This window comes from Schistocerca americana, chromosome 4 (genome assembly GCF_021461395.2).
Source record: "Schistocerca americana isolate TAMUIC-IGC-003095 chromosome 4, iqSchAmer2.1, whole genome shotgun sequence".
Lineage (NCBI taxonomy): Eukaryota > Metazoa > Arthropoda > Insecta > Orthoptera > Acrididae > Schistocerca > Schistocerca americana.
Window position 1 is genome coordinate 825,278,119 of NC_060122.1, and position 27,852 is coordinate 825,305,970.

Here is a 27,852-nt window from a genome sequence, read left to right on the forward strand (position 1 = left end):
TGAGATATCAACCTAGATGACCTCTCCATTGACGTCCTAGCCAGCACAGTGTTCATTTTCCCCATCCGTCCACCAACGCGACACGATGCCTCAATGACTGACGTACAGCTATTGACATCCTTTGATCTCACACCAGATACTGAGCAGGACCTCATAGCAGCTGGAATCTCAGGTGGCGGCATCCTCTCTGTTGTCGTGCCTCTCCACCTACAATTCATGGATCTCTCTCCACTCAACAAACCTCCCTTCTCCCGTGCAGGATAACACCTATGCCCACCTATGTGGCTTCAAGATTTTGTCTCGGACAGCATCTCCATTCCTCCCCTGTGCTCTGTACTAGCCGGGGAATGGGGTAGGGGACAAATGTGGTGACTATCGACTACAAGAACATCATTTTCATGTTTGACTTGTAGACTCTTTGACTGAGGATCTTTCACATGTTCGTATTTGTGCAGTTCTTCCCTCGAATGTTCACGCTTTGTATATGTGTGCTACAGTTATTTAATAAAAGTGTTCTTCAAAGTGCATTGTGTTGGTGATCATTATTCCTTCACCATGCAACTAAAGGAAGAGAATTATCACATGTTTAAGTAAGAGTTAAATTTTCCATCAACACTGTGTTGCCTTGTAATCATCAAGAATTCTTCCTGTAATTTTTCTCTAAATGCTTAAGCAAAATATTTCATCCATACAGGACCTTCCAGCTCTAAAACAGCCATTTTTTTCTGTGCCTTTTAATTGAGCTAGGCTATAAAATGTGGCTTTACAACATGAGCTACTAGCACTGATTCCTCTATAATTATATTATTTTTTCTGTCGCCTATTCTTCAGTGGAGGAGTGATGAAAACATATGTATGTTCCTTAAACAGTTGACATTTTCCTTTCATGCAGTTATTAAAAATATCACTTAGTGTTTCTTATGCCTGGGTCTGTGACTAACTTATTTATTAGGAATATCTACAGGAGCTTTATTATTTTACATGGGTCTTAATGTTGTCTTCACCTCAGTAATGATTGTGTGTTTTATACTTTTATCAAATGGTTGCATGCTACTTATTTGTTACTTGGCCTCTCATTTGTCTTGTAGCTTGTCCTGGTAGTAACTCCACCATTGTTTTGAAATTATGAATTAAAGCTTACATATGACAATTTCTTTAAATGTTTCTCATCTGTGAGAACATTCCATGCATTCTCCTATAACACCCTTCACCTCTTCACATTTCCTGAAGACATAGTTTCTCTTTTGCTTTACTTACTTCTTTCTTAATCTTTTTGTTTTAGTTCAGCATACTTCCCTTTCATAGACTAGGCATACTGTCAAAGGGAATGAACATCTTGCAAACAAAATTATTTTATTGTTGTATCTGTTCAGCTGTACTCTGATGAGATACTATGTAACATAGTCAAGTAAATGAAGATGACTTTCTAAGAAGCTAAAACTAATTACGAAACATATGTGTGACTCAAGGCTGGAAAAATACAATGAAGGGTTATTTTATATCTCTTTTGACTGCTCTACTGTGGTTTTTCCAGCACGAGCTACTCTTTGGAGTTATCTATTCTTTTAATTATTCAGGTAGCCGTTTGTTGGTGCTCATGGATTTATATTTATCTTTTTCTTCAAGGACATCATGAATGCTATTCTTTAGCTAGTCCTTTTTCCTCATTATTGATACTAGATAAAAAAGAGGCACAATAGCAAGCAATAATTATTCTAACAGCTAGTGCTAAGGACATATGTGTACATGCAGAGTACATGAAAGGTATGGTCTCAGAGAGAATGGATATTTTCTGATAGAGATTAAACAAGTATGAGGACTCAGGCCACATTCACTGCAATAATAAAATGATAAACCACTGGGCAAACAGTTTCTTCTCTATAGTACTAGAAGAATATAAAAATTTTACAGATGTACAACATTTTAAAAAATCTTCAGATTATGAGATCTGATGAAGACAGATTCACTTGTGGCGTTGGAAGTGTGTTGCGCAACTTATTCCTGTTATAAACTATACACCATAATGGTAAAATGTTCCATTAACTCTAGAATACTGGTACTAGATTACAATAAACAGTGCAAACAGAGCTACATGAAAACATCTACATCTACAGCTACATCAACATCTACATCAGCATCTACATGATTACTCTGCTATTCATAATAAAGTGCATAGCAGAGGGTTCAATGAACCACCCTCAAGCTGTCTCTCTGCCGTTCCACTCTCGAATGGCACGTGGGAAAAACAAGCACTTAAATTTTTCTTTGTGAGCCCTGATTTATTTTATTTAATCGTGATGATCATTTCTCCCTATGTAGGTGGGTGCCAACAGATTGGTTTCACAATTGGATGAGAAAATTGGTGACTGAAATTTCATGAGAAGTTCCCATCGCAACGAAAAACACCTTTGTTTTAATTAATGTATCATGTCTGTGGCACTATCTCCCCTATTTTGTGATAATACAAAATGAGCTGCCCTTATTTGAACTTTTTTGATGTCATCCATCATTCCCACCTGAAGCGGATCCCACACCACACGGCAATACTTCAGAATAGGGTGGACAAGCATGGTGTAAGCAGTCTCTTTAGTAGACCTGTTGCACCTTATAAGTGTTCTGCCAATGAATTGCAGTCTTTGGTTTGCTCTACCCACAACATTATCTATGTGATTGTTCCAACTTAGGTTATTTGAAGTAGTAATCCATAAGTATTTAGTTGAATTTACAGCCTTCAGATTTGTGCGACTTATAGCTTAATCGAAATTTAGCAAATTTCTTTTAGTACTCATGTGAATAATTTCACACTTTTCTTTATTCAGGGTCAATTGCCATTTTTTGCACCATACAGATATCTTATCTAAATCATTTTGCAATTTGTTTTGGTCATCTGATGACTTTACAAGATGGTAAATGACAGCATCATCTGCAAACAATCTAAGAGGGCTTCTCAAATTGTCTCCCTATGTTGTTAATATAGATCAGTTACAATAGAGGGCTTATAACAGTTCCTTGGGGAATGCCTATATTACTTCTATTTTACTCAGTGACTTTCCATCTGTTACTATGAACTGTGACGTTCTTGACAGGAAATCACAAATCCAGTCGCACAATTGAGGCAATATTCCATAGGCACACAGTTTGATTAGAAGAGGCTTGTGAGGAACGGTGTCGAGAGCCTTCTGGAAATATAAAAATTTGGTATCAAGTTGACATCTCCTGTCAATAGCACTCATTACTTCATGAGTATAAAGAGCTAGTTGTGTTTCACAAGAATGATATTTTCTGAATCCTTGCTGACTATGTGTCAGTAAATCGTTTTCTTCAAGGTAATTTATAATGTTTGAACACAGTATATGTTCCAAAACCATACTGCAAATTAATGTTAGTGATATGGGCCTGTAATTAAGCAGATTACTCCTATTTTCAAATGTCATACTTATACCGAAAAATAATGACTGTCAGAGTATTTCATATGAACACACTGTGTACCGGTGACAACAGCACTAATGGCTGTGGCAGTTCACCATCCTTCAACAGTGCTAGCCATTGGTGCCAACAAAAAGTCAGGAGATTGAAAGCATATTCGTCACATGATAATCCTGACTAAAGGGTAGGGTCTGTTAATCATCAAAGTTTGAAAGTACGATGAATAATGATACTCCTGACAGAAATGGTAGCAAGAAGGAACACTGGATACATTCAGTGTCTATCACTAAGAGTTTCATTCAGTATGTTGAAATGGCTGTTCCGTGAGTTATTGAGGGAACAGAATGCAATCAACGCATACTGTATTGTGCATTGAAACTAATAAAAAAACAAATCTGTACTGAAGAGACAGACTTAAAGTAAATGGAGTGGTGTATATGATGCAGTAAACAAGAAACTCAAACTAACCTAGGTAGAAATTGAAGCTGCATGCAAGATTCTTTGGACAAGTCTCAGTATGGTGGGTGAGCATAAACTTATAACTGGAGCTTCCTGTCAACCACCAAACTCACCAACAGACATAACTGAAATTTTGAAGAGAACCCCTTGTCAATAGCTTGCATATTCTCAAATCTTACTGTCATCAATTAGTATATAACATTTTTGTAAGTACTGTGTGTGAAAAAACATCCTGTGAAATAATATGAAATGTATTCTCTAAAAACCATCTAGGACAGATAGCTCAAAAGCCCAATCATGATGAAAATGTATTAGATCTGACAGCAACAAATAGATCTGACCTCTTTGAGGATGACCACATTGAATGAGGTGGTTGTAGTAACAATGCTTATCAAAGTTCAAATAACAACTAAAACTAGCAGAAAGATATACATGTTGTGCAAACTAGATAAAGAGGTAGTCAAGTGTCATACCTCAAAGAGGAACTTCAGACCTTTAGATCTGGGCAGGAGCCTGTAGAGGCACTGTGGTTGAAGTTTAAAAGAATAGTTGACCAAGCTCAGGACAGATGTGCACCTAGTAAAACTGTTCGTGATGGGAAGGACCCTTCATGGTATGCAGTCTGTGTAAAGAAACTTCTAAAGAAATTGTTATTACTGACTTGTAGATGTAAAGCAAAGCATAGGATTGTAGACAGAGAGTTGTTTGACTGTCGGAAGGGCAATATGTGAAGCCTTCAATGATTAACATTATGGAATCTTATCGAAAGACCTCTCTCAAAACCTAAAAAAATTCTGGTCATTTGTAAAGACACCCTCAAGAACAATACAGGAACTGACCTGGAGGATAGGAAAGCAAAAAGAGAAATGTTGATCATGATTTTCTAATATTTCTTTAAAAAGAAAATGCAGGAGTACTTCCCCAGTTTAATTCTCATGTCACTGTAAAGACAAGTGATACTAAGCATCACTGAAATCACTGAAACTGAACAATGTTTTAGGACCTGAAATTGTCTTATGTAAGCTTAAACTTGTAATTTCAAAACAATGCTGGAGTTACTATCAGGACAAATTACAAAACAAATGAAAGGCCAAGGAACAAATAAGCAGCTGGCAACCATTTGATGAAAGTATAAAACGCATGATGGTTACTGAGGTGAAGACAACCTTAAGACCCATGTAAAATAAAAAAGCTCCTTTAGGTATTCCGACTGAATCCCTATCAGATTCTGTACAGAATTTGTGGCAGAGTTAACCCCATTTTAACTTTAGTGTACCATAGATCCATCTAATAAAAAACTGCTCAATCTTTAGATGGAACACTGGTCTGCAAAGCAGGTAATTGGAATCATCAACCAGATTACTGTCCAGTATCTTTGACATCTATCTGTTATAGAATCTTAATTCATATTCTGAGCCCAAATGTAATGATGTATCTCATATAAAAAGACTTTCTGTATGCTGACCAGCATGAATTCTGTAAACATTCCAAAACTTAACCTGTGCTTTTCTCACATGACATCCTGAAAGCCATGGATCAAGGCAGTCAGGCAGATGCCTTATTTCTTGATTGCATTCATTATGTCATATCACATTATGTAGAACACATCAAACAATAAAAGCAATACAAATACAATAAAGTTGAAAAATCAAAGAGCAAATAGCTTTTTCAAAGAGCAATTATTATTCCATGTTTCACATCATATTCTTCACATAAACAAATATTTTGATATTTTGTATTTCATACCTTCTGAAGTAGCCTATGTTCTTTCTCAGGGTTCAGGCTATTTCCATACCAAATTACATTGGAATCAGTCAGCGATTTAGTTGTGGAAATATAATTGACACAGTTACCTCCACATTTAATGCGATTCGCATAAAAGTATAGCTTAAACAAATTGAGGATTATATAAACATTGTATTCAAGCTGTTACCCATAGCTGTGCTTGAATACCAGTAAAATGAAATGAAATGTGTGTGTATGGCTGTATTGTCCAGGAGACCCCCTTCAAGATGTTTGGCCACTTTGTGCAAGTCTTTTTATTTGATGCCACTTCGATGACTTGTGCATTGATGGCTATAAAATGGTGATGAGGACAACACACACATCAACCCCGAGACAAAGAAATCTGACATGGCTGAATGACAAATGCAGGACTGCGTGACTGAGTGTTAGGAATGTTAACCTCAAGGCCATGAGCTGTTGATGCATATTTGTTTTATTATGGTGAGTTACAGTAATGGTACTAAAATAATATGTAGACTTTGTAAAATTATTAAATATCAGTAAACAGAGAAAGAAAAAAATGAAAGAAAAAATGTACAGTTAGGCACAGTGCAGTAACACAAGCTGCCCTCATGTATCTACCTGTTACCCTCAGCTGCACTCACATATATAATAATCAAATGCAGCCTTGCTAAAAGCCTCCCAAACTCTAATGTAAAGGCATGGCATATCTCTGTTTATTGTTCAGCATTTAAATGATACTGTCAATGTGGTTCTTCAAGTGTCTCAGAACGTATAAGAGATGCATGATGCTCAGCGGCTAAATATGACATGCTTGTGTCTCATATTAATAAGGAAGTAGGGTTTAAACATGCTGAAGACTGCATAAGCATTGCATTCATTATGCTCAATCACATTGTGTAAAATGTACCAATCAATAAAAGCCATTCCACAACTATGATGAAGTTCAAAAATCAAAGAGCACTTAGCTTTTTCTGAGACTAATTATTGTTCCATATTATGCATTATATTCTTCAAATTGATAATAATTTTGTAATACATACTTCTAAAGTACCTAGCCTATTTTCTTCCCCAGCATTTAAGGTATCTCCATACCACATTCCATGAAAATCTGTACTGCAGTTTAGTCATGAAAGTATAGCAGACAGAACTACTTTTGCATTTACACTACGAGGGTCATTCAATAATTAGACGAATTGGTCTGGAGAAAAAAGTGTTTATTTTAACAAAACAATATTTTTCTACTGTTCAACATAATCCCCCTGAACATTTATGCACTTGTTCCAAAGGGCTACAAGCTTTTTTATTCTGGCTGTAAAGAACTCATTATCTTGATGTTCGAAGCAATTTCTCACAAACTTTTTCACGTCCTCATTGTCCTGGAACCTCTTCCCATGTAATGCCTCCTTCAGTGCACCAAATAAATGGAAATCACTAGGTGCTAAATCAGGACTATAAGGGGGATGAGGTAGTTACAGAGAAGTTACAGAGAAGTTGCAGCATTAGAAAATTGTAGCGAAATGCAGGAAGATCTGCAGCGGATAGGCACTTGGTGCAGGGAGTGGCAACTGACCCTTAACATAGATAAATGTAATGTATTGCGAATACATAGAAAGAAGGATCCTTTATTGTATGATTATATGATAGCGGAACAAACACTGGTAGCAGTTACTTCTGTAAAATATCTGGGAGTATGCGTACGGAACGATTTGAAGTGGAATGATCAAATAAAATTAATTGTTGGTAAGGTGGGTACCAGGTTGAGATTCATTGGGAGAGTCCTTAGAAAATGTAGTCCATCAACAAAGGTGGTGGCTTACAAAACACTCGTTCGACCTATACTTGAGTACTGCTCATCAGTGTGGGATCCGTACCAGATCAGGTTGACAGAGGAGATAGAGAAGATCCAAAGAAGAGCAGCGCGTTTCGTCACAGGGTTATTTGGTAACCGTGATAGCGTTACGGAGATGTTTAGCAAACTCAAGTGGCAGACTCTGCAAGAGAGGCGCTCTGCATCGCGGTGTAGCTTGTTCGCCAGGTTTCGAGAGGGTGCGTTTCTGGATGAGGTATCGAATATATTGCTTCCCCCTACTTATACCTCCCGAGGAGATCACGAATGTAAAATTAGGGCGATTCGAGTGCGCACAGAGGCTTTCAGACAGTCGTTCTTCCCGCGAATCATACGCGACTGGAACTGAAAAGGGAGGTAATGACAGTGGCACGTAAAGTGCCCTCCGCCACACACCGTTGGGTGGCTTGCGGAGTATAAATGTAGATGTAGTACTTCCAAGCCCATTTTGTCCATGGTTTCAGAGGTTAGTTGAGAAATATGAGGACGTGAGTTGTCTTGCTGGAGAATCACACATCTCCTCTGAGATCCATGACATCTTTCTCTCATGACTGGCTTCACCTTGTTTAAAAGCAAATCCGAGTAGAATTGGCTATTCATCGCATGCTGTTCTTCAAGATAATCAGAAAAAACTGGACCTTCAGCATCCCAAAACACGATCAATATGAGTTTTTGTGCTGATGTTTGGGTTTTGAATTTTTTCTTGCCATGTGAATTGGTGTGCTTCCACCCCATGCATTGTCTTTTTGATTCTGGCTCTTAATAGTGAACCCAAGTTTCATCACAAGTTGAAATATTGTTAAGGAAGTGTTCACCTTCTCTTTCATAACATTCCTTTAGCTCTGCACACTGTCAACATTGTTACCTTGTGTAGCCACATCAACTCCTTTGGGACCCATCTTGCACATGTTTTTCGGTGCTTCAGCTTGTTACAGATAATGTTATACACAGTACCAGTACTAACTCGAACCTTATCAACTATCATTCCCACAGTCACTCAGCGGTCAGCATGAATAATGTCATCAGTTCGACTTTCAAGTGAGGGAGTTGAAACTGGAACTGGTGCCCCAGAATGGTGTTCGTCAGTCTCTGAGTCACGATCATTTTTGAACTACTCTACTCACTTGTAAAAATTTGAATGATTCGTATAACCTTCACCATAAACTTTAAACAGTATGCAGTATACATTCACTGGTTTCTCTCCTTCAGCAAGTGAAAAACGAGTAACAGAATGTTGTTCAACTAATGTGGTGTTTCAAGCAGACTCGCCATCTTGAAATGTATTTTTGAGGTTATAAACAAACCAATGTTGATACATCTGCTGATCAGGGCTCACCCCAGCAATGCCAACTTAAAGCCATAAAAGTACCAAACTTGCCCTACTAACAGTTTTTTCCCAGACCAATTTGTCGCTTTAATTATTGAATGACCCTCATATTAGTGTGGATGTGCAACTCATTAAAGCTATATAACTGTATATTTGAATGTCTTTAATCATAATTTATAAAACAGAACATTCAGATGTAAACAGTTTAAGATATCCCATTCCATAAAGGAAACTGCGTAGAACATGTTCCAGTGGACAGATAATACATAAATAAATGAAGTGCGGTGGAATCAGTATTTGTGTAGGTGATATATTACGAGAAAAGTCATAGTATATTTACATAACGTTTTAAGTCAGACATAGATCATTAAAAATAAAGACTCTCTGTCTTGAATCTCGGGAATCAGGCTTTGTCAATCAGATTCCTGCAAAATGTGTTATTTTTAGCATGTTATTTATTCCATTAGATTCTTTGTATGAACTGCTATATGCTTTTTTTTATTTTGAAGGCCATATCCCTTTCCTTCTTTTTTGAAAGCAGATGCATTATCAAATATTAAACAAAAGAATGCAATGAAGAGAAAAAAAAAAAAAACATTATGTTGAGATTTGTGTGTAGATATTGTGGTGCCTCGAGAATTTTGGGGTAAATTCTAGAGACACTCGGTCTTCCTCCATCTTGAACACACGATATTTTAAGTATGAGTGTGGGAGAGTGGAGGTGCGTCTACCATGCCACCAGTTTTTGTGTGTACTGGATGGACGTGTATCGGGAGAATACTGCAATCGTGGCAGTTGATCGGCGCAGACAAGTGTTTGCCACTTGCACTATGGAAGCTGTATGTAACATACAAGGAGCAAGCACGTATTATTCTTTGATGGTGTAATGATTGTAATTGTTATGAAATGTGATTTGACTAGAGACTCTTAATCTTCATTTGTTAGACTTGCTAGTTATGTTAACTTAACGTGTTTCTAACCTGTGGATATGCGAGAAGACTTACTTGACAGTGTTTGTTTATGTTGAGAATGAGATTTGTGAAAGTTTGATGTTTAAATGTACATTGTTAAGAGGATCAAAAGAAACTGGGTACGTCTGCTTATTTTTATAACTAGAAAGAGTCTTGAGAAATTCCTGTTCCTAGCAAATATACTTCGGTGACAAGGAGAAAAGGAGGTTGCAGCAGCGAGCTAAGGAAAGTCGGCTAACCATCTCAAGTAAGTTGTATCGTTAAGGAAGTGGGAGTTTACACACATACCTCACCATTTTAAGTCATCCAAAGTGTTAGAATATTTTGTGAGTTTCTTTATTGATCTTTTTCAGGAAATTGTATTTGAGAGTGTGAGTTCCAGAAGCGTGTATGGTAAAAAATGATTTCAAAACATTTTGGCTTTTTGTATTTGGCTGGTTGCCTCTTGCTAAAATGTGCCCTGACATGGGAAATTATTAATTAATGGATGGGATATTGTTTACTCAGATGCAGAATAGAACAGAAAGCCAATTATGCCATACCTTTCCCGGGGTTGGCAGAGCCTATAGACAAGCTTGTTGGTACCAATCTGAACTTCATAAATTCATGTTTTCAGAAAGAAGAGAGAGAAATTTTAGAAACATTTTCTACAGAAACTAAATATTGATAAAAAACAAAGTAAAATTGGAAAGGTTTTCCATATCCTTCATGCCCACAGGCATCTTTTCTTTGTGAAGTATGAGGACTATGTGCATAATTCCACAGGGCTCCATACTTGGACCCTTGCTCTTTATTGGCTATGTTAATGACTTCTCAAACTATATAGCCTCCAGAAATGTCTTATATGCTGATGATATGACCATGGTCTCCACAGGTGAGTGTATGCAAGAGGTGGTAAACAAAAATAATGAACTTTTTGAAAAACGTAGGGTGTAGTGTATTGCTAACCAATCATATAGACAACACAAAAATGGAGGAAATTTATTTTAGTCTGACGGTATGGAAAGAAGAGAATCACAGTGTCAAACTATTGGGACTAAAAATAGACCAAAGGCTCTCATGGGATGACCATATAAGCTCTCTGACAGGCAGACTTGCACGTATGATATCCCTGCTGCATAAACTAAGATATTCTGTCAGTGAATGTTTATTGATGCTTTGCTACTATACCTTCTTTCAGTCACAGCTGCAATATGGAGTTCTGTTATTGGGTAATTCAACAGGCACAAACTGTGTATTCAAATGGCAATAAAAAGCAATTAGATATGTACAAGGACTGAATCCAAGAGAAACATGTAAGGAGCACTTCAGCCTATTAAACATGATGACCCTTCCAAGTCCCTATATGTATAACTGCTTAATATACATAAAAGAAAATATACAGCAATTTACACAAATGAATTTACATTTGCACATCACTAGATACAACTGCATGCTTGATATAGGCCTAGTGTATTCTAGGCTGTCACTGACACACAACAGTCATGAACACCAAAGTCTAAAGTTATTACTGCCACAATCAGTTGAAACCCTCATGCTCTTTAAATTTAAGGAGGTTTAAAAATAAAGCATATTACTCAATTAGAAGAATATCTTGGAAGTAATTTGGAGCGAATGTATAAAGAATGAAATAATGTAACTATCATTAACTAAATGTGTAAAACTGTATAATTAATTCTTGAATGAAATAAACAATGAAATAGTGTAACTATCATTAACTAAATATGTAAAACTGTAATTAATTCTTGAATGTAAACTACATAATGATTGTTACTGAAATCTTCTGATTAGTAAGAAGTTTATGAATCTATGTGTATATGTAAAATGATGATGTGTGTAAAATGTAAAAATTACTAACTACTAATACACACACACACACACACACACACACACACACACACACATATACACAGACACACACACACAGGGTGGTCCATTGATCGTGACAGGGCTAAATATCTCATGAAATAAGCGTCAAACGAAAAAACTACAAAGAACGAAACTTGTCTAGCTTGATGGGGGAAACCAGATGGTACTATGGTTGGCCTGCTAGATGGCACTGCCATAGGTCAAACGGATATAAACTGGTTTTTTTTAAATAGGAACCCCCATTTTTTATTACATATTCATGTATTACATAAATAAATATGAATGTTTTAATTGTACCACTTTTTTTGCTTTGTGATAGATGGCGATGTAATAGTCACAAACATATGGCTCACAATTTTAGACGAACGGTTGGTAACATGTAGGTTTTTTAAATTAAAATATAGAACGTAGGTATGTTTGAACATTTTATTTCGGTTGTTCCAATGTGATACATGTACCTTTGTGAACTTATTATTTCTGAGGATGCAAGCTGTTACAGCGTGATTACCTGTAAATACCACATTAATGCAATAAATGCTCAAAATTATGTCCGTCAACCTCAATGCATTTGGCAGTACATGTAACGACATTCCTCTCAACAGTAAGTAGTTCGCCTTCCGTAATGTTCTCACGTGCATTGACAATGCGCTGACGCATGTTGCCAGGCGTTGTCGGTGGATAACGATAGCAAATATCCTTCAACTTACCCTACAGAAAGAAACCCGGGGACGTCAGATCCGGTGACCTTGGCTTCGACGACCAATCCACCTGTCATGGAATATGCTATTCAGTACCGCTTCAACCGCACGCGAGCTATGTGCCAGACATCCATCATGTTGGATGTACATCGCCATTCTGTCATGCAGTGAAACATCTTATAGTAACATCGGTAGAACATTACGTAGGAAATCTGTGTACATTGCACCATTTAGATTGCCATCGATAAAATGGGGGTCAATTATCCTTCCTCCCATAATGCCGCACCATACATTAACCCGCCAAGGTCGCTGATGTTCCACTTGTTGCAGCCATTGTGGATTTTCCTTTGCCCAATAGTTCATATTATGCCGGTTTATGTTACCGCTGTTGGTGAATGATGCTTTGTCGCTAAATAGGACATGTGCAAAAAATCTGTCATTGTCCCATAATTTCTCTTGTGCCCAGTGGCAGAACTGTACACGACGTTCAGAGCCGTTGTCATGCAATTCCTGGTGCATCGAAATATGGTACGGGTCCAATCGATGTTGATGTAGCATTCTCAACACCAACGTTTTTGAGATTCCCGATTCTCGCGCAGTTTGTATGCTACTGATGTGCAAATTAGCCACAACAGCAGCTAAAGCACCTACTTGGGCATCATCATTTGTTGCAGGTTGTGGTTGACATTTCATATGTGGTTGAACACTTCCTGTTTCTTTAAATAACGTAAATATCTGGCGAACGGTCCAGACACTTGGATGATGTCGTCCAAGATATCGACCAACATACATAGCACATGCCGGTTGGGCATTTTGATGACAATAGCCATACATCAATACGATATCGACATTTTCCACAATTGGTAAAGGGTCCATTTTAACACGGGTAATGTATCACAAAGCAAATACCATCCGCACATGGTACCATGTACTTATATGTTTGTGACTATTACAGCACCATCTATCACAAAACGAAAAAAGTGGTCCAACTAAAACATTCATATTTCTTTACATGCTACATGAATATGTAATAAAAAATGGGGGTTCCTATTTAAAAAAACGCAGTTGATATCTGTTTGACCTATGGCAGCGCCATCTAGTGGGCCAACCATAGCGCCATCTAGTTTCCCTCTTCAAGCTAGATGAGTTTCGTTCTTTGTAGTTTTTTCGTTTGATGCTTATTTCGTGAGATATTTGGCCTGGTCACTATCAATGGACCACCCTATAGTAACAACTATACTTTTATGAATATGTAAAAAGCATTTTGACTAAGCCAATTGCGTGGTAAACATGCTGAATGACAAATAAATAAACATATTAACATAAGAGCATCTGTTAAATGTTGCTGACTGTATGGGTGTGTGTTAAGTGTGATGTTCATGTTGGAGGTGATGAGAGAAGGAAGAGGGTGAAACCAGATGCTGGCACATAGCCTACACTCCTGGAACATTAAATTTTATACTTAGTGATATCAGATGATATTCATATATTTAAGATGCAGAATGTTCTGCTGCAGGAGGTAAGTTTGTAAATCATGTGAGACAGAAATAGTGACCTAACCAAAATTTGCTTACATTAATGAGAAAATCTCTAAAAATACTGTATTCAGTAGAGTCGCGATGTGGGTTCTGTTTATAACTGTAGTATGAGTCCCTTGAAGTGAAAAATTAGTGCACCACAAATAAGTTAATTATTAGTGTTGCTGGAAGTTCCTGTGATTTAGCCGAGTTGATTTCATATGTCCACAGCCAGATCGTTTGCTGTCGCCGACGGCAGTGCTGTTTCGCCAGGCAGGCCACTGCTTTGAGTACAGCACACTGCTGTGTTCGCTGCTCATTGGAACTGGTTATGCTGCCTATGTTGTGTCTGGCTATGCTGCTCGTGAGTTTTGCAATAATGACCAGACGATGGTCACCTGTCCTCGGCTCATTCAGCCACCACCAGTGAGTAAGACTGTGTACATTCCTGCCTGTAAACTTTTTAATGTGGGGAAAATTCACATTGTGTTTTTTGAATGTCGTCATTGGTTTTGAATGACAGAATGATTTGACACGTATATGATAGTTGCAGATTTTCTTTGCTTGGGTGCAGTTAATTAAAAGTGCAAGTAAATGTAACAGTTTCCATATATTAAAAAAATCACAGAATTACTAAACTGAAAAGTTCTCAGATGTGATTAAAGTTATCCAAAGTGTGGCACATACTAAGACCACACATATGACACCAGGCTGACCCATTCTTGAGTACTTCTCTAGTGTTTGGGATTCACACCAGGTCAGATTGAAGGAAGGCATCGAAGCATTTCAGAGACAGGCTGCTACATTTCTTGCAAGTAGCATTGAACTACGTGTAAGTATTTTGGAGTAGCATCAGGAATCCAAATGGGAATTCCTGGAGGGAGTAGTGTTTTTTTTTGTGGAACACTATTGAGGAAATTTAGAGAACCGGCATTTGAAGCTGACTGCAGAACAATTCTGCTACTGCCAACGTACATTTTACATAAGGACAATGAAGATAAGATAAGAGAAATTAGAGCTCATACAGAGGCATGTACACTGTCATTTCTTCCTTGCTCTGTTTGCAATAAGAACAGGAAAGGAATCAATTAGTAGTGGTACAGGATACCCTCTGCCATGCACCATATGGTGGCTTGTGAAGTATGTATGTAGATGTATTGTAGAAAAAGGATACCAAACAGCTATTATTCTTCCTAAAAATTTTAATATTAAGCAACCATTTTCGACATTTCATTAGTGTCATCTGCAGGCCCCTATGCAAAAGACAAATGTAGATATCCAAACATTAGTACAATATGTGTTGAACTGGATACCATGGCTTCCTGTTTACTTGACGTGTATACTCCAAACACATAACAGCTGCCATATTTGACAGTTGTTGTCACGCAGTTGAAGTGTACTTGTCAGATAAATAGAAATCCACAGTGTCCAGTTCAATATATATGTTACCAATGTTTGGATGTCTCTTCATTTTTTGTTATTCAGTTCAATTAGATGGTACCAACGTTTGAATGTCTCCATTCATTTTTTGTATATGCATCTGAAGATGACACTAATGAAGCATCCAAACTGGTTGCTTGAATATGAAAACCTCTAGGAAGAATTATGGCTTTTGGTATACATTATTTCTATGAGTTGTTGATTGGCCACAGTCCTGCATCCATATCTGTATGATGGATCCGCAAAAACTAAATATATAGATGAAGATCTCTATAAGCTTGAGGGGGAAGTTTGGCTCGGTTACACCAAACAACACTCCCATTTTGCAGCAGTTCGTTTATTCACCTAAACACATCAAAGGCTTACAAAGAACTGACATGGCGGAACTGAAAAAAGAGAATGTTTAACTTAGTTCAAAGACAATACTCAGATCAATGCTGGTGTCGACCTCATCGGCGCCGCATAGAGCCCCCCCCCCCCCCCCCCCCTTGCAGTACGGAGTACTCTTGAGAGGCCGGGGGAGGGGGAGGGTGACCAAGGCATCGGCAAGGGCAGACCACGGTCAGCTCGACAGGGTCGTCGGGGAGCTGCGTGGGTAGATGTCGTGAAGGAAGGTTCGGCCACCGAACCTGGAAGTCGTTGAAGCGCACCAGGTGTCGTACTGGGCGTGCGGCGACAGGTAGGCCGGCGGTTTGCAGGTGGAAAGGAGCGACGACGACAATGTCTCTGGTGGGCATGGCGAACACACGAAGCATGTCCAGGTCGACGTTGGGTGAGAGGGGAACACATTTCACCAGGTGGCAGGGAATGGCGGAGGTTGTGTCATGAGCACCGGATGAAAGGAAACACATGACGAACAGTATATCATCATGTAGTATTATAGAGATGTCGTGGAGTATGTCCGGGGGAACAGGCACAAACACCTTGAACGAGGGCACGTTCAAGATGGGGGGGTGTGAGAAACCTCGACAGGGCGAGGCAGGTGACGGGGGAGAGGTCGAAGGGACCGGCGAGGGGCCTGGTGGCGAGGGCATGATCTTAGGTAAGCTCGATGTGGGGAGCATGGGGTCACTCGACGGAGTGCGTGAGACCGGAGTAGGGGGCGAGGTCGGAGGAGAGCTCGACGATTGGGACTGGGAGTCACTCGATTGAGTGTGTAAGTCTGACCTGGAGGGAGTGGTCGGAGCATCGTGACCACGACAGTGAGTGGCGTGATCGTGGCTTGAAGGGGGGTAGGAGAAGGATCGACATGAGCAAGCTTAAGTCTGTTGAGAGAGACTGTGACAGCTGAATCTTTCATCTGGATGTCATAGGTGTTGGCTGAGCGCAGGAGAACTCGGTACGGGGAGGTATGTGGAGGTTGGAGGGGAGCATGGACAGTGTCATCTTGGAGCATGACGTACTCGCAATTGTCCAGAGATTTCGGGACATGAACCTTAGGGCGGGAATGGCTGGTGGGCGCAGGGATGTGTAGGTTGATGAAGTGGCATCTGACGCGGTCCATGAAGGAAGGTAAGTCAGACTGAGGGAGAGAAGCAGGAGGGCTAATGAGTTTGTCAGGGAGAACAATGTTCTGGCCCCATACGAACTCGGCTATTGTGCCTTTGAGGTCTTCCTTATAGATTGCACGAATGCCGAATAGCACAAGGGGAAGGGCTTCGGTCCATAGAGACTCGTGGCATCGAAGAGCCGCCTTGAAAGTGCAGTGCCAGCGCTCAACTAGCCTGTTACTTTGCGGGTGATATGCTGTGGTATGGATGCACTGGATGCTGCAAATGTTACAAATCTCGTTGAACAGGGTCGACTCAAATTGTCTGCCCTGGTCAGTCGTGATGAGAGCTGCACATCTGAAAGGTGATACCCATGACTTGATGAAAGCTCGAGCAACAGTTTCTGCTGTAATATTGGTGAGGGGGACAGCCTCAACCCAGCGAGTTGTTTGGTAGATAGACGAGAGAACATAACGAAAGCCGTTAGAGGAGGGGAGAGAGCCGACAATGTCAATATGAATATGTTGGAAACGCCCAGGAGGGATCGAAAAGGCGCCGAGGGGGTGGGGGGGGTGGGGTGAAGTGTGGTTGTGTACTTTGCAGCATTGGCACGCGACGCAGGAGCGTGCCCATTGCTGGCTGTCCTTGTTGACATTTCTCCACACAAAGCTCTCCACTACGAGGCAGACGGACGCATGAACAACAGGGTGGGCTAAATTATGCAATGCGTTGAAGACAGCTCGATGGAGCATGGTTGGGATGATGGGGCTTAATGTGCCCTTACTGTCGTCGCACCAGATCTTACCAGAAACTCCAGGAAAGGTGGTGCGGACAAAGTGTAGTGAAGAGGTAGAGTCTGAAATCCGGTTTTGTGTCTCCTCATTGGCGGGTTGGAGGTTAGGCAGTTCAGAGAGGTCTAGCAGTGAATGGATGTGGCCCTGCAGAGCTGTCTTGATAGCACAGTTGCGAGGGGTAGCGGGAGGTAAACACACGGAGGCTTGATTGCTGGGATTGCAAGCAGATTCAGCGCACTTACTGACTTTGTTGTGCCCTTGCTGTAGTGTCTGTAATTCGTTTGCTGCATCGGAGAGCTGGAGCTGTGTTTCGTGGAGCCGGAGAGAGAGCACGAAGTTTTCCTTGCGTAGGCGAGCGACATGTTCAAACTCGACAAGGCACTTATGCATGGTTTCTTTTAATGTCATCGACAGAGACAAGCATGTACGGATGAGATGAGCCCGGACCGATGTGTCAACGACGGAGGGGGTGGGGGGGGGGGCGGTTGCTCTACAGAGCACAGGGGAAGTGAGTCTTGGACGGATGGTGAAACACGGTGTTTCGCACTAGGTCTGGTGAAAGTTGTGGTGTCGCAAGAAGTCAATGCCTAGTATAGGTTCGTCGATTTCGCACACTAAAAAAGTCCACTCGAGTTTGCAGTTTGTGGAGAGTGAGACGACGTGTGAAGTTGAACCTGAGCATTGTAGTTTAGTTGAATTCACGGCTTGCAGTGAAGTATGATGAGGGCAGATGTTCAACGACGCTAAGGACATGGGCAGCAGTGAAACATCGGCGCCTGTGTCCACTAGGAAAAGGTATCCCGACAAAATGTCTTTAATGTAAAGTCGTCCACAATTATCCACTCGTTCCTGGACAGAATGGAGCACTGGGGGGTGCCTGTCATGTTGTGCGCAGGAGGCGGCAACAGGACCTACCTGCGATTGGCATTTGGGAAGTAGCAGGGTGGTCCGCAGTTCCGTGCCGCCTCACCAAACCGTGTGTGGAAGTAACAGTATGGGTAGTGTGGTTGCATTTCCTGCGGAAAGTTCGTTGCCAGTGGCGGTGGTCGAGGTTTGGTGGCCGCAGCAGGTTCGGTTGCAGGAGGGGGCGTGACCGTGGGAATAGCCGGTGATGTCCCAGTTGCTTGGTTACTGCTTTCCGGAGCGAGCGGAACGTTCGGCACAGTACAGCCCCGGCCGTGTCCGGACGCAGAGCGATGAGCCTGAACTTGAGACTTGTCAGGTAGGCAGTGGCTGGCGAAGTGGAGCAGTGATGCATCGTGTAGCTTGTCGGCAATCGTGATTCTTCGCTCGAAAGGTTCAGGAGGCCTTTGAGCCAGAGCAAAGCGGATGTGAGGAGATAGTTTATCTGACCAGATGGTGAGGAGAGCTGTGTCAGAGAATAGATTTCCACTGACCAGGGCACATAGCTGTCTCCAGAGCTGGGAAGGTTTGTCGTTGCCTAGTTGCTCAACGTGGAGCACTTGCCATATTGTTGCCCCAGTTGTGCGTGCAAGCCAACGTAGAACTGTCTTTTTGGCTGAGTGCACCGGGTAGATGAGTCGGGGGCGTCGACCAGGTCAGCAATCAAGTCCTCCTGGTCGTGCAGGTGGGTGATGAGGCACAGAAACCTGGTTGACTCGTCGAGTTTGTAATGGTCGAACACTTCGTCCACAATTTTGAACCAGGTTGTTGCTCTGTCGGCATTAAAGCATTGTAGAATGTTCGGAAGAACAGGTTGAGTTGAGTTTGTCGGGGCACTGCCTGCACCGAGCTGTTGTTGCTGTAGTATTCCAGGAGAGTGTGCCTCCAGGGGATGTGGCAACGACGGCTGTTCGGGAGGCAGTGTGCAGGTGACTCGTTGTGGTTGAGCGCGATCCGTTGCGACGCCGAAGACCGATGCGGGTGAGGCACCATAATGTGTCGATTGCGGTTGTGGAAGCTTAACGTGTTGCGGGTGTGTTCGGATTGACGCGTCGCAGTAGACCGACGCTGATGAGGCACCTAGATGTGCCGAGAATGGTAGCGGAAGCTCGACTGGAGCCGGCGTGTGGGCAACAGGTGAGAAAAAGTTCAAAGTTTGAGAACGCATGTTAGTCCGCAGAAAGCTTGACATATGATAGAACCGGGGCCACCTGTGTTGCAGGAAGGCTGCGGAGTTGTGGGCTGTCTAGAAGCACAGTGTGGGAAATGATGTCGAACGGGGGATGGAATTTGTAAAAGTTCACTGTTCATAGTCACTCCACTCAAAACGGTGTGCGGATAAGGTGAATGTCGCGGCACAAAACACTGAGGCGTAGCAGTGGGATGGAGGTGGAGGTCAGGCACAGATAACAAGTTATTGTTTCTGATGCAGGCCGAGGTATCGAAGTAGGAAGGCAAGTGCTGATGCTGAACCGAGGCAGGCGCGGGCGTGGTCGGATGCTGAGTAGGTTGACCTTTGAACTAAGTAGTTCCAGCCATGTGGCAGGTATCTGCGTGGTACTGCATGGATTGCTGTGTGGCAAATTGTTGTCCTAGTGGTGGTAGGTTGTCCAACAAAGCATTTGCAGAAATCAGCATTGGTCCCGGACTGCACAGAGATCCGTAAGAGGTAACTGCATAATCGATGAGGGAGGGCACATGTGGAGGGAACAAAGGCGATTGATAGCTGGAGGCATGCACACTCCTAACCTCACTTATTGTTGCAGGCTCAAAAACGTCCGGCGAAATTGGCTTAATCGTCAAGTGAGAGGCATCGTGTTGCAGTCCTGGTGGGTGTAGATCGCCTACAACACGATGCATGTCGATCACAAAATCCGGCGTTAGGCGTTGTGTCGCAGTCATTGTTTGAATGCTGTGTTGATGTAATACACGCGAAAATAACTGACGCGGAGGTCACGGACACAGTAAAACGGTGAAAACGGAAGACGTTACAGCTCGGGGTCACCTGTGAGGGGGAAGTTCGGGTTGGTTACACTAAACAACACTCCCATTTTGCAGCAGTTCGTTTATTCACCTAAACACATCAAAGGCTTACAAAGAACTGACATGGTGGAACTGCACAAAGATAATGTTTAGCTTAGTTCAAAGATGATACTCAGATCGATTCTGGTGTCGACCTCATTGGTGCCACAAGCTCTTCTATAGGAAACAAATTCCATTTTTCTTCCAGAGCTGATATCATAGACAAAAAATCTGGATCAAGTGAATAAATGAATGAATGACAGACTGCATCCAGCAACATTATGGCAAAGAGTATAAAAAACTTGCTCTTTAGGGTCTGAGCTAGGATACTGAGCTATTCTGTCACTGAGTTATCTGCTGTTGAAGATATTTGTCCATTGGATGGGACCTGAGTTGTTTAGAATTACTGTCTTATAGGATAAAATAATTACATATGCACTGGTTCAAGGATGTGCATAAGCAGGAAGGATTTCACCTCTAATTAGCCTGGCCTGTCGCAATTACATATGGGGTCACAGAGGTCTGTGTTCACTTATCTGAAATTTGGTGTATGATTACAAGTTTTGGCTTCATGCTAAACTGAAACATGTGTATTGTCAATCTACACCTTAAATAACGCAGTGTATCTGTTCATATGCCCACTGTAAACCCTTCCTCCTCCAAGGAGCAGTGGTCAGCATAATGTGGCTGGTCAGCTTACATTCAAATCTCTTCCCTAAAGCCATCACTGTGCAGTACTTGGAGGTATTATATTCCTGGCAGCTGCAGCAGTCCATTTTCTACAAATGAATTGATGTGTGTTGTATCCTATCATAGTTGTCAGATGATCATTTTGAGTGCCATATTTGTATAAGTGAGTGTACATGCCTGCAATCTGTGAATGACTCTCAGTAATAGTTTATTTAATAAGGGATGCATGGATGCCAAGTGGATTGTCTCATTCACTGTCTCTCAGTATCATCACACTATCACCTTATCATCAAATATCATAATGGCACTTGTGTACAGGTGACACAAGCAAAATTATGGACTCACAGTGCTGATGTATTAGTTTTTTTCTGAGAAATCGTATCTCACTGTTGTTGTTGTAGTTTGGTGTTGTGGTCTTCAGTCCTGAGACTGGTTTGATGCAGCTCTCCATGCTACTCTATCCTGTGCAAGCTTCTTCATCTCCCAGTACCTACTGCAACCTACATCCTTCTGAATCTGCTTAGTGTATTCATTTCTCGGTCTCCCTCTACTATTTTTACCCTCCACGCTGCCCTCCAATGCTAATTTTGTGATCCCTTGATGCCTCAAAACATGTCCTACCAACCGATCCCTTCTTCTAGTCAAGTTGTGCCACAAACTTCTCTTCTCCCCAATCCTATTCAATACCTCTTCATTAGTTACGTGATATACCCACCTTATCTTCAGCATTCTTCTGTAGCACCACATTTCGAAAGCTTCTATTCTCTTCTTGTCCAAACTGGTTATCGTCCATGTTTCACTTCCATACATGGCTACACTCCATACAAATACTTTCAGAAACGACTTCCTGACACTTAAATCTATACTCGATGTTAACAAATTTCTCTTCTTCAGAAACGATTTCCTTGCCATTGCCAGTCTACATTTTATATCCTCTCTACTTCGACCATCATCAGTTATTTTACTCCCTAAATAGCAAAACTCCTTTACTACTTTAAGTGTCTCATTTCCTAATCTAATCCCCTCAGCATCACACGATTTAATTTGACTACATTCCATTATCCTCGTTTTGCTTTTGTTGATGTTCATCTTATAGCCTCCTTTCAAGACACTGTCCATTCCGTTCAACTGCTCTTGCAAGTCCTTTGCTGTCTCTGACAGAATTACAATGTCATCGGCGAACCTCAAAGTTTTTACTTCTTCTCCATGAATTTTAATACCTACTCCGAATTTTTCTTTTGTTTCCTTTACTGCTTGCTCAATACACAGAATGAATAGCATCGGGGAGAGGCTACAACCCTGTCTCACTCCTTTCCCAACCACTGCTTCCCTTTCATGCCTCTCGACTCTTATAACTGCCATCTGGTTTCTGCACAAATTGTAAATAGCCTTTCGCTCCCTGTATTTTACCCCTGCCACCTTTGGAATTTGAAAGAGAGTATTCCAGTTAACATTGTCAAAAGCTTTCTCTAAGTCTACAAATGCTAGAAATGTAGGTTTGCCTTTTCTTAATCTTTCTTCTAAGATAAGTCGTAAGGTTAGTATTGCCTCACGTGTTCCAACATTTCTACGGAATCCAAACTGATCTTCCCCGAGGTCCGCTTCTACCAGTTTTTCAATTCGTCTGTAAAGAATTCGCGTCAGTATTTTGCAGCTGTGACTAATTAAACTGATAGTTCGGTAATTTTCACATCTGTCAACACCTGCTTTCTTTGGGATTGGAATTATTGTATTCTTCTTGAAGTCTGTGGGTATTTCGCCTGTCTCATACATCTTGCTCACCAGATGGTAGAGTTTTGTCATGACTGACTCTCCCAAGGCCATCAGTAGTTCTAATGGAATGTTGTCTACTCCCGGGGCCTTGTTTCGACTCAGGTCTTTCAGTGCTCTGTCAAACTCTTCACGCAGTATCTTATCTCCCATTTCATCTTCATCTACATCCTCTTCCATTTCCATAATACTGTCCTCAAGTACATCACCCTTGTATAAACCCTCTATATACTCCTTCCACCTTTCTGCCTTCCCTTCTTTGCTTAGAACTGGGTTGCCATCTGAGCTCTTGATATTCATACAAGTGGTTCTCTTCTCTCCAAAGGTCTTTTTAATTTTCCTGTAGGCAGTATCTATCTTACCCCGAGTGAGACAAGCCTCTACATCCTTACATTTGTCCTCTAGCCCTCCCTGCTTAGCCATTTTGCACTTTCTGTCGATCTCATTTTTGAGACGTTTGTATTTCCTTTTGCCTGCTTCATTTACTGCATTTTTATATTTTCTCCTTTCATCAATTAAATTCAATATTTCTTCTGTTACCCAAGGATTTCTATTAGCCCTCGCCTTTTTACCTACTTGATCCTCTGCTGCCTTCACTGCTTCATCCCTCAGAGCTACCCATTCTTCTTCTACTGTATTTCTTTCCCCCATTCCTGTCAATTGTTCCCTTATGCTCTCCCTGAAACTCTCTACAACCTCTGGTTCTTTCAGTTTATCCAGGTCCCATCTCCTTAAATTCCCACCTTTTTGCAGCTTCTTCAGTTTCAATCTGCAGTTCATAACCAATAGATTGTGGTCAGAATCCACAACTGCCTCTGGAAATGTCTTACAATTTAAAACCTGGTTCCTAAATCTCTGTCTTACCATTATATAATCTATCTGATACCTTTTAGTATCTCCAGGATTCTTCCAGGTATACAACCTTCTTTTATGATTCTTGAACCAAGTGTTAGATATGATTAAGTTACGCTCTGTGCAAAATTCTACAAGGCGGCTTCCTCTTTCATTTCTTCCCCCCAATCCATATTCACCTACTATGTTTCCTTCTCTCCCTTTTCCTACTGACGAATTCCAGTCACCCATGACTATTAAATTTTCATCTCCCTTCACTACCTGAATAATTTCTTTTATCTCATCATACATTTCATCAATTTCTTCATCATCTGCAGAGCTAGTTGGCATATAAACTTGTACTACTGTAGTAGACATGGGCTTTGTGTCTATCTTGGCCACAATAATGCGTTCACTATGCTGTTTGTAGTAGCTAACCCGCACTCCTATTTTTTTATTCATTATTAAACCTACTCCTGCATTACCCCTATTTGATTTTGTATTTATAACCCTGTGATCACCTGACCAAAAGTCTTGTTCCTCCTGCCACCAAACTTCACTAATTCCCACTATATCTGACTTTAACCTATCCATTTCCCTTTTTAAATTTTCTAACCTACCTGCCCGATTAAGCGATCTGACATTCCACGCTCCGATCCGTAGAACGCCAGTTTTCTTTCTCCTGATAACGATGTCCTCTTGAGTAGTCCCTGCCCGGAGATCCGAATGGGGGACTATTTTACCTCCAGAATATTTTACCCAAGAGGACTCCATCATCATTTAATCATACAGTAAAGCTGCATGTCCTCGGGAAAAATTACGGCTGTCGTTTCCCCTTGCTTTCAGCCGTTCGCAGTACCAGCACAGCAAGGGCATTTTGGTTAATGTTACAAGGCCAGATCAGTCAGTCATCCAGACTGTTGCCCCTGCAACAACTGAAAAGGCTGCTGCCTCTCTTCAGGAACCATATGTTTGTCTGGCCTCTCAACAGATACCCCTCCGTTGTGGTTGCACCTACGGTACGGCCATCTGTATCGCTGAGGCACGCAAGCCTCCCCACCAACGGCAAGGTCCATGGTTCATGGGGGGATCTCACTGTATTGACCAAAAATAGGATTGCTAGTATTCTTTGCCTACTTCCACTAAGTTATATCATATGGTATATGCTTCTGGGACAATGCCTGCAAGGTCATACAAGAATTTATGTTTCAGCAGTGTGTAGTAAGAATGTTGTGTAAAGTCAATAACTGGATATTTTGCAGAAATCTCTTCACAGCCTTGGTATTCTTACCCTTGGATACCAGTCTATTTAATCTCTAAACTTATTTGTGATTAACAGCAAGAGTGAAAAAAGAAGAATTTTGAAATTCAAAACCACAGTACTAAAAGTAAAAAGAATTAACATATAGGTTGTGAGTCCCTTTCTATATTTCAGAAAGGAGTTTTATATAAAGCACAAAATGTTTTTACAAGCTAGTAGCAAATGTCAGGCAGGAATTTGGAAATGTACAGATATTCAAAAAATAAAGTAAAAGACTACCTCTTCATCTCAGGGCACGACAAGAATGTGTTGCAGCCCTGGTGAAAAATACGGTTGAGTTGTCTTCAAGGCATAATCCATGTGAATCTAATGAAACAATACAGTTCCAGAGACTTTCTTGAGTCACAAACACCTGTGATGTATATATGCAGACTGGAGCGATGAATGAAAATTTGTACTAAGGCTGGGATTTGAACCAGGGTCTCGTGCTCTCTAGGCAGATGCGCTAACCACTATGCCACCCTAGCACAATGGCTTTGCACAACTGCATAGACTACCATAGCACACCTCCTTCCTCAGTCCAGATTCCCATTCGCACATCAGCCAACTTGGTATTCAGCCTAAACTCAAACAGCACTGCAGAGGCTCTGCACCGGTATTGGAATAGCACCTCAGCATCGAATGAATTGGGGGCTCCTACCTGAAATGCAGGCATAGGTGCTTTAATCAAATGAAGCTATACAGTTACAAAGACCTCAAGTCCCAAACATCCATGATGTATATTTATGCAACTGTGCGAAGTTGCTGTGCTAGGGTGGTGTAGTGGTTAGTGAGCAGGAGACCCGAATTTGAATCCCAAGGCTTGCTACAAATTTTCATTTATCACTCCAGTCCGCATATATACATCATAGATGACTGAGACGTAAAAAGATCTCTGGAACTATACAGTTTCATTTGATTAAAGCACCTATGCCTGGGTTTCAGGCAGGACCCCTCATTTCATTCGATGCTGAGGTGCTATTCCAATACAGTTTGGAGAGCCTCTGCAATGCTGGGTTGATTTGTGAATGGGAATTTGGATTGAGGAGGGGGACATGCGAGGGTAGCCCTACAGTTGTGTGAAGCCACTGTGCCAGGGTGTTTTGTGCACCTGCCTAGTGAGATCGAGATCCGACCCAGGTTCGAATCCCACCCTTGGAACAAATTTTAATTCATTGCTCCAATCTGCATATATACATCATGTGAATCTGTTCCTCATCTGGCTGAACAGGAAATTGCCAGCCTGTATCGGCTCTGACAAAGTTATTGACATATTTATGTAACTTCTGTTTCCTTCTGCACTTCTTATGTGCATTTGCATATGTGTGTGTGTTTGAATTTCCTTAGAATTCCTTAGAATAGAAAAGAGTGAGAGATTCTAGAACATGACCTAAATGACATTGAGAAATACACATGGTGGAAGGTAAGTTCCCTTCTGTTCGTATGTGCAGTTTAAATGGGTTGTGTTCATCCACTGAATGTTGTGTAGCAGATGTGTGGAGACATGTTCTTCTGTTATGCCAGTTTGTGCTAAACAGCATGCTGTTATCAAATTTTCAACTACAGAAGAAGGTGACTCCTAGTGAGATGCATCATTGTTTAAAGGCTGTTTATGGTGACGGTGATGTTGATAGGTCTATTGTAAATCAATGTGTAGTAAAATTTCATGTTTGCAAACCTGGAAAAGCCATAATCATTGATGAAACACACAGTAGATGTCCAGTCACTGCCATAGATGATAGACATTGCAAACTTGATGGTAATTTGATTCAAAATGACTGATGTATCACTCAAAAGTGTATCACAGACCATACTGGAATATTCAGGAAACATGTTGGCTTCATTATTGAACAGTTACCAATGGGTAGCACACTGTCTCACAGATGAGAACAAACTGCTGTGATGAAGGAAATGATTTCCTTTTGCATACTGTGATGGGGGATGAGTCACACACATACACGTACATGCACACACACACACACACACACACACACACACACACACACACACACACACAGACACACTCACACTCACACATACACACACACACACACACGCATACACACACACACACACACACACACACACACACACACACACACACACACACACACACAATGCACACATCTTTACACCATTTACTTTGATGATTAGCAAAATCTGCATAAAAATTGCTGTATATGATAAGAAGTAGGTGTAAATGCAACATTAGGTTTATCTCTTAAATTTATTTGTGATCATTTTGTTTTAAATTATGTTCAATTCAAATTAGAAAAAAGTGTTGAGTATTTCAATTGAGTATTAAAAATACATTTGAGGTAGTTTACTAGAAGAAATCATGCAGCTGCAAAATTATAAGGTGTTGAGAAAATAATTAAAATTGTTCACATATTTCATGGAATAATACAGTTGATTCTACATTACAACAGAATAGTTCATGACATTTGGCTCTTAATCTCTATACATTATAAAAATGTATGTATGAGAGTAGGCTGAAAAGTAATGCTCATATGCTGCCAGAACACAACATAAATGATCTTTAGAAATGCCCCAAATGCCATGTGGAAGGTAACTTCTCCTGCTACAAGCATGCACAGTTTTAAATGCATTGCATTCATCCAGTGTATTTTGAGTATGGAAGTATGGAGACTTGTTCTGCTGCTATGCCAACATGAACTAAACAACTTGCTGTTATCAAATTTTAATTCCTGGAAAAGGTGACTCCTAGTGAGATTCGTCATAATTTAAAG

General features: G+C 40.9%; 1 protein-coding gene across 1 annotated transcript in view; it reads left to right on the forward strand.

Moving 5' to 3' along the window:
* LOC124613834 (dynein regulatory complex subunit 7) overlaps nt 1–27,852 on the forward strand; it is a 346,600-nt gene that overhangs the window by 9,083 nt on the left and 309,665 nt on the right. Inside the window, exons 2-3 of the mRNA XM_047142556.1 lie at nt 13,812–13,864; nt 14,094–14,288. Coding sequence (XP_046998512.1) covers nt 13,812–13,864; nt 14,094–14,288 — 248 coding nt within the window. The remainder of the gene's footprint in view (nt 1–13,811; nt 13,865–14,093; nt 14,289–27,852) is intronic.